Source organism: Cariama cristata, unplaced genomic scaffold (assembly GCF_000690535.1).
Source record: "Cariama cristata isolate BGI_N322 unplaced genomic scaffold, ASM69053v1 scaffold6628, whole genome shotgun sequence".
NCBI lineage: Eukaryota > Metazoa > Chordata > Aves > Cariamiformes > Cariamidae > Cariama > Cariama cristata.
The window spans coordinates 7,996-16,698 of record NW_009630560.1 but is presented as its reverse complement, the minus strand read 5'-3'; the positions used below and the strand labels follow the sequence as shown (position 1 = coordinate 16,698).

Genomic DNA, 8,703 nt, shown 5'->3' with positions numbered 1-8,703 from the left:
TTTTAAATGCTTATTTTAGGATAAGATCATACTTTCAAAGTATGTACTTTTCTTCACTAACTTTAAAGGGAATTTAGGGTGACAAATTCAGATGTAAACATCTACAGTGGTGGAACAAATTATTTTTTCACAAAATTCTAAAACTGAATTAATAACAGTGTTGAAATAATCCTTTGTTTCTTTTTAAGTCTTTGCTATGAATGCGAATCTATCCAAGCTTTAAAGGGAATTTAGGGTGACAAATTCAGATGCAAACATCTACAGTGGTGGAACAAATTATTTTTTCATAAAATTTTAAAACTGAATTAATTAATAATAGTGTTGAAATAATCCTTTGTTTCTTTTTAAGTCTTTGCTATGAATGCGAATCTATCCAAGCACTACTGTGACATAATAAAAAACATTCCTTCTACAACCAAATTACTAGTTCCCAGCTTCTTGCATTATACCACTATTTCTATTATACCTATTAATTCTTATATGGTTCAACATTAAGAACATATATACAGTTCAACATTTCAAAATATCCAACAAACAGAAAAAAATGGAATTGAAGAATGAAATAAATGAACACTTGGCTTGCTACATAAAACACAAATTTTTGTATGAAGGATCTTCAGGACATGCTTGTTACCAGTTAAAGCTCCAGATCCATTTTGATACTTTTAATTACATTTATTCTGCATGAAGAGGCATTCAAGGTCAGGCTGGATGGGGTTCTGAGCAACCTTATCTAGTTGGAGAAGTCCCTGCTCACCGCAGGGGGGTTGGACTAGATGACCTCTAAAGGTCCCTTCCAGCCCGAATGATTCTATGATTCTATGATTCTAAGAAAGATGAAAAAAATTATTTGCTAAAGAAATTGATCAGAACAAGAATTTTGTCTGAAAGGTAACAAGATAATATTTCTAATGACTGCTTACTTTGTCTTTTTCCAGTTTCTTAGGATCTACTTCTATCTTTTCTGTCTTCAGAGGAAACTCCGAACATAATACTTGATAAAATACTAGGACTAATTTTACAGCTATGCCAACCTCAGATCCTACACTTTTTTTCAGAAAATTAATGTTTTTGTGTACAACTATCAAAATATGTTACAGATGAAAAAAACAAAGCCTTTATGATTACCTGTGTCCATTCATTAGTTTGAGGGTCATATGCTTCCATATTGTTCAGGTATGTTTGACCGTCATAGCCACCTACTGCATATAATTTGTCACCAAGGAGACAGACACCAACAGCATCTCGAGGCATACTCAGTGGAGCCACCATTGTCCACGTATCAGTTTTTGGATCATACCTGAGGAAAGAGAAAGGAAGCTGAATGTCCAGGGAGCAGATAAGTGTTGATTCATGCTGATCTTCACTTGAATATAGTCCTTTTTTTCTGGAAAAAAAAAATCTTTTAGTATCCTATCCAAAAATATTCTTCCTAATGGCAAAAAGAAAACACACAGATTTATTATGTTTCCAATTCAAACCTCTAAATGTTGATTGGGAACTTTTACTTAGCTAACTTTTTGGAACAGACTAAAGTATTTGTGGGGTAAGATGTCATAAAAAAGAGATTTGAGAAGGATATAAGAGCAATATCTGGATGTACGTATATTTTTATGTATATATTTTAAATAGGACATTTCTTGTAGCATATTAAAAACATTCTTTTTAAAATTATATGCTATATTTTAATTTCTAAAATTATACTATACAATGTTCACAGCCAGAAAATCTCCCTAAGAATTCAGGGGATATGCTTAACTGCATTAGAGTTAATCTCCTCCTGGTATTTGCTCAAGTGAAGAGAGTAGTACTGTTATTCAGACATAATCACCATAGAATTTTTAAAACTAAGGGAAAAATTGCTTTTGTATAATGACATTCATTTAACAATTAAACATTTAGCCTAAGCCATTAATTTAGATATTAACAATGTAAAAAATAGTTAATTTCAGAAGCCATTCCATTGTACTTATTTTAGACATCTGTAAAAGAGAAATGAATCACCTTTCGATAGTGCCTCTCAGTTTGTTACTAAAGATGTCTGCAGTATTAGGTTAAACTACATACCTCATTCTTAGATAAGAAATATTACTAAAATAGAATACTGTATCACAGTATGATAAAATTAATTTCATGTGTCCTTAAGAATCTCTACTATGTACTAGATTCACTTGATAATCAGTGGAGAAAATAAACAGTTTAAGGATGACTTTAGTAATTTGCTTAAGTGTAAGGTAGATCACACTTTGGGCATGATAATTTCTCTAAATTAATTATAAAGGAACTCTAATAGCTTTAAACTGGAAGACGGAATATTTAGCTTAGATATTAGGAAGAAATTCTTCATGGTGAGAGTGGTGAGGCACCGGAACAGGTTGTGCAGAGAAGTTGTGGATGCCCCATCCCTGGAAGTGTTCAAGGCCAGGTTGGATGGGACTTTGAGCAATCTGGTCTAGTGGAAGGTGTCCCTGCCCCTGGCAGGGGGGTGGGAATAGATGGGCTTTAAGGGAGGCAGGGGGTTGGAATTAGATGGTCTTTAAGGTCCCTTCCAGTCAAACCATTCTACAATTCTATGATTCTATAATGGCTAAAAATTTTAGTTATTTACAAGCCTTCTAACTACTATATTATTACATAAAATTAGGCATCAAACCACTTTCTCCTACATCTTTAAGAGACAGTAATAGCTATAAGTTCATTTGGGGGCAGGGGGGAGTCAAGTTCTTTCAACAAGTTTTCTTGTAGTCTGAACTTTATTAACTAGAAGTTGATAATCCTACAGAAAGTTGTATATACATGTACTTTACAAAGACGAAAATTATACACTTTTACTACAAAGATTGACTATAAGAGCACATGTAACTATTTCAGTCATTCATATTTTAAGTAAGCAATTAGTAGGAATACTGCTTGAAGTCCCACATTATATTTGAACAATGGAAATTTGTAACTTTTTAAATATAAATATTGCAATAAAATGTTACAGTGCTTTGCTTGCAACTGCCTTTTGGTTCATAACTATGACCTTCAAATTGGACAATAACAGAATTGTCTTTCACTTTGATTAAACTGTTCTTGACAGCTAAATACATTTTGTGAAAAAAATTCTACTCATCTACTGGCTGCTAATCCTTCTGGCTTTATGGGGACTTATCAGAAAAAAAGATGTTAAAATTTTGTGTTCAACTTCCAGTGTCTAAAATGCCATTAAACTGAATGTGTTGTTCATTTTACTTCCTTTTTTAAAATTTTCTTTATTTTATTTATTCACATTCTTTCATTTTGCTGTCTTTCCTTAAGAAATGTTGAATTCAATATCTAGATATGTGATAAATGTCTTTTAAAACTTGAGAGGAAAAACAATTCTTGAATATGTGGAAGGGAAATGCATGCGTAACAAGCCAAAAAAAAATTTTATTTTGAATGGATTTTTTCAGACTGTGTGATTTTTTCAACAACAGCATCACATGCCTCTAGCTGGAAGAGTTTCCCAACCAGTGAAATGCACCAGCGTGCGTTGTTTCTACACCTGCTTAAAGGCAATACATTTTAACAGACTCTTTGACACACTACTCTTGAAATACAAGGTCCAAGGTGAGGAAGTGCAAAAGCAGGGAAACTAAACATGACTGACATCTTTGGACTTTATTTTTTTTTAATAAACAGGTATACAAGGCTAAACAGAATTCTTATAACTCAATTCTGTCAACAAATAGAACTGCACAAGAACTTGTCTTCTGTAATTGCCAGGAAAATGTCTGATATTTCTTATATACCTTCTTCTGCTAAAAACAACTGTACATTTCATCTTTATAATAACTAGGTATGCCCTAGGGTAAGAAGGGTTATGATAAAAGTTCCTGAATGTGGAAAAAAATCTATTTCAACAAGGTGAGATGAAGGGGAAAAACTACAGATCACTTGCTTATATTTTTAATAGCTGTCAAGTTTTGAGTGACATTTGGAAAAGCAAGCTACTTTATAAAATCTACCAAAATATCTCCAAAATTTTATAATTCTTAAAAAAGAACTAGTTATTTTACCTTTAAAAAGGAATACAACACTGTACTTTAACAGCTTGTGAAGAGTAAACAAACATAAGTATTATTTTATTTTAGAATGCTTGAATACATAGGAAATCCTTTACAATTGCATCAATCTTCAAAGAGAACAAACTGGGAGTCCTAATTACTATTGAGCAGGATTTTAGCAGTAACATTAAAAACACATATCTGCTCTCACTAGATTTACATAATCTCAAAAATAAATTTTAAAACATTATGTCTAATTTGGCAGTCTTCCAGGAGTAAATTGGTATTTGAATAAGGCACATGCTATCAGGCTGTATCAGAATGACAAAACGACTGAAGTAGACTCATTCCTGAAGAAGAAAAGAGACTTAGTTAAAAAATATGCCCTAGGTATTTACAGAAAGTAAAACTTTCCAAGAGATATAAAATAACTTACTGTAATAGACCACATTATCACTTACTAGTCTTTTGTTTCCTAAATTATTGAGATTTTTTCTATTTTGAAGATGGTGCATTATTTTTGAATGTAAAAATAGACACACTAAATCACATCCCAGCCACTTTATAAACTTATCAATCACTGGGAGGGCTATGAGAGTTTTTTCATGTTTTAGTGGAGTCCACAGGTTAATATACATCTATGTAAACTAATAGCCTTACAAGTTCTGATTTGTTAGTCCCAACTTTTAGTCTGGAAGCTAACCGCCCATGAAGTACATTATCCACATTTTTTGCTACCACTGCAAAAACACCTAGACGAGGAACATTGTATAATATCATTCAGACAACAGTACATAAAATAACTAAAGGATATGTGGTTTAGTTCCTTGTTAGAATCTCCCCTGAGAAAGACAAATATCATGGGATGTGGTTTGTCTTCAACACCAGAAGAGTTTTCTTCTCAGAGACTGAAAAATTAAAGAAAAGCGCCCTTTTAAGTAACAATAAGCAGAAGTAGTTGGAAAGATGTCATACTTATTAATATTGCCATTAGTACTCTTTATATAAATTCATTTCATCGAGAATTCTGGTTATTGTTCCTTATAAATAGAAGCCCAGGAGGATAGGCCCTGTAAGTACAGGCATCATGGGATTTCTCTGATGAACCTTCCATCTGTTGGAGACAAGAAGTAAAGTATTTGGCAGTCTGTGAGATTTGCTTACATACAGTAGAGATGGGAATGAGTCCAAGACTGAGCAAAATCATATGGATAACACAAGAAGTAAGTTTTAATTTTTGGATTACTTGTTGTGGGTAATCGACCCACAACCAACTACTGGTACATATCTATTTTAACTTTTGCAACCTTTACATATTTGTAGTGTGTATTTTCCTTATTCTATTTAAAGCACGTAGAAACAGAAAAAAATCAAACCTTCATGAAACATTTGAAGAGTACCTTCAAACTGAATGCTATAATCACTCCAACTGTGCCTTACTGCCCTACCAGATATTCTTGAATTTGCAGAATATCCACTTGCAAAATTCAGGGTACTGTAAAAACAGTGTTTAAGGTTTATATCAACATATCAGAAAGAGGCAGTGGTGCGAAAGGAAGCAATGTCATGTACCATAAATATACATCACTTAAGCCGTTCTATATTTCTTTTTTGCTCAGTTATGTTTTTAGAGTTACAAAATGCTTCTAAACACAATTTGGTGAAATAAAATTATTTCAAGGCTGAATTTTTGTCTCTGCAAAGTTTAGTTTATGACTCTGCAATGTGTAATATTGTGCCTTAAAAACAAAGATTTCTTAAATGAGATGTTTAAAGAGTGGATTTTTGTGTCCATGACAATATATAATAGTACTAAAAAAAAAAAAAAAAAAAAGGCAAAAAAAACCATCTTCAAAAAATTTACCATCTTCAAAGAAATTGTCTGCTACAAATCTCCATGCAATTTTTCAAGTAAATAATAATTCAGCATGTTTTGGGGTAAAAACTTCTGTTTAATTTTACCATCACTTAGCTAAGAAAATGATGCCACTGGACATTATTTTGTATTCAAAAAATGCATGTATAATTGGATACCTTTCTACATAGTCCAGCAGTCGGGAACAATGGTTAGAAGCAGGAGCATCATGGCCTCCAACTGCATAAAGAAAGCCATCACATGTAGCCACTCCTACACCTCCTCTTCTCTTACACATAGGAGCACACATATTCCACTTATTTGTGTGAGGATCATAATATTCCATTGAACTCAAACATGAACTTCCATCCCGGCCTCCAACTGAATATAACCTAAGAAAGTCCACACAAATAAAAATGTTAATAAAACAAGAGCTCAAAACTGTAGAAATAAAAACTAGGAGCCTCTGGTTTCTTTATCTGACATCAGCAAACAGGAAAAAAAAAATATAATCTCTCAAAATCATACAATTTTCATACGGTCAGCAAACATAGATGATCTTAATATTATTACCAAATTCACATACTACTTAGTGTTTTGCCCACCTGAATAGAAAGGAAGGTATTTTCTTTCTGGTAATAGATATTTTCATTCTTCAATTACAGCATATACTGCCAAGAGTGCTATAAGTGACATAAGGATTTGTCTCTATGGATTTATAAATCATACAAGCAGTGTTGCTGCCTAACTGCTCATCACCTGTGAGGTGGAACTGAAAGTGCTAATTTATAATTGGTAATCCAGACAAACAGGAAATATGCAATCCATTTATTACAGTTTCTCTGTGTTTTTATGTTTTTATGATGCATCAAAGTAGTGGGAATTAGTCTGACAACTGCTGTCCTGTATTTTTCTTGTACAATTTTTGTATAAATCTTTAATACTGAATAGATACACAGGGTTCTAATTCTCCCTTCCCAGGGAAAAAAAAAAAAAGAAAGGAAAAAAAATAATAGTAGTGCATAAACTTTGTATGCTAAACTACATACCATATGGAAAACTGTAGTCAGTCTTTGATCTAGTATTCAGCCTATTCCACATACAAAACTATCAATGGGACGCGCATATCCAGAATGAATGTTACACTTACAATATAATAGAGATCAAATATATAGTGCATTGCAGAAAAGAATATCACATTATGTTTTAAACATGGATTTTTTTAAAAAGTACTATCTTAGTTTCAAGGATCTTGGTTATATTGAAGAAAGGTCTTGCCCACAGTAATATTAACGTGTCTACTCAGCAAGTAAGAAAATGATATCCCCAGGCACTGTATGTTGATGTTCTTCATCAGAATATATTATAAGGATTGAGTTCTGTAGGGAAGTGTGGAAAACTTCTGAAAATATTTTAAATTTGAAATGACAAAAACGTGTTTTAACAAAAAATATGTTGTGTTTGTAACTATCTGCAGGCAAGAAACTTGTTTTCTTCCTGCCTTTATAATGGTTCCCAGGAGGAAACAGTTCTGATTGTTCTTCCCCACTATTACCATGCTTCATTCATTTCTTCTACGAATCCATTTGCAGTCTGTTGCCTTTTCTACAGTGCCTGGAGATTAACTAATAGAAACACAGGCTATTTTAAAGTCCAACCACTGAGCAATTTAGGATGCAAAAGCTGTCTGTGTCAAGCAATTATTCATTTGGAAGCTTTTACTGTCCTAAGCACTCCATGAATTCAGAGCTACTTAAATGTGCATTTACCATTACGTTTCATTGGCATAGATGCTGATGAATAAGGAAGTATCGTACTACCACTAAATATGTCACTGAAGCCATAGAATATTTTCATACTGCCTGACAGACATACTTGTGCTCTGACTAACATAGCCAGGAGAATCCATACTCCTCTATGAGAGGTGTTGAAGCAAATACACTTTTTCGCAACTATTTCTGTAGACCCACTCATTAGACATTTACCTATCTATATGATTATCAGATATCTCCAGGTGGGATCCAATTCATGATTAAGACATCTACATGTAAGTGTTAACCTGTGGGTGTCTACAGTGTCTAAATTTCTGTTATGCTCAGGGTAGTCAGCTGAGCCTAAAGAAAAATTTGGTTCACGAGCCACAACCACACTTTTTTTCTTCAGCAGAGAATAAGGACTGCAGAACAGCACTAAAAATACTTAAACATGTGATCCAAATATATTTACGTTAACATAAATTTAAATATAAACATTTATATGTAGGTGTCTGCAAGGATATTATCTTTATTTTAAAAGACGAAACTTGGTTCAGCTGCCCACAGGCAGTGACCAAATGTTATTTTTGTGACATCTAGGGTACAATGACATTTCCTGCAGGCTGGCAGATACGGCCAAGACTACACAGGAGAAACATGCATGATTGCTGGAGGTCAAGTAGGTTACCCTGAGGCATTTCAAATGGCAGTAGACAATTACAAGTAGGTAAGTGAATTGATCCCTAAAAATGAAGACTATGGTTAACAAGCCTGAGACTTCCAAACAGATTTCGAAGTGAATATTTGGACACCTAAACACCTCATACAATTTAAAAAAAATGGAAAGTACCAACACTTCTGCAGAGTTCAGTGTGAATAATGCGTTCCCCTAGTCTAAATACCTGCCACTTTGTTTATTTCTTCTGGCATGAAAAGTTCTCATCTATTCCATTGTCTTTCAACTGAAATAAAACTATAAACTGATATTTCCACACTGAAAGTGGAGCGCAATTTTCCATTCCTCTATTTCAATTAAGACAGCTAGCAAAATATAGCTAAAGGT

General features: G+C 33.3%; 1 protein-coding gene across 1 annotated transcript; it reads right to left on the bottom strand.

Moving 5' to 3' along the window:
* Positions 1–1,128: 1,128 nt before the first annotated feature.
* On the bottom strand, positions 1,129–6,278 carry LOC104165832 (kelch-like protein 1; the record flags this gene model as incomplete). The annotated part of the gene is made up of 2 exons (XM_009705584.1): positions 1,129–1,300; positions 6,066–6,278. Coding segments are annotated over 2 exons (385 nt in total), but the record flags the coding sequence as incomplete, so codon positions are not given.
* Positions 6,279–8,703: the final 2,425 nt, after the last annotated feature.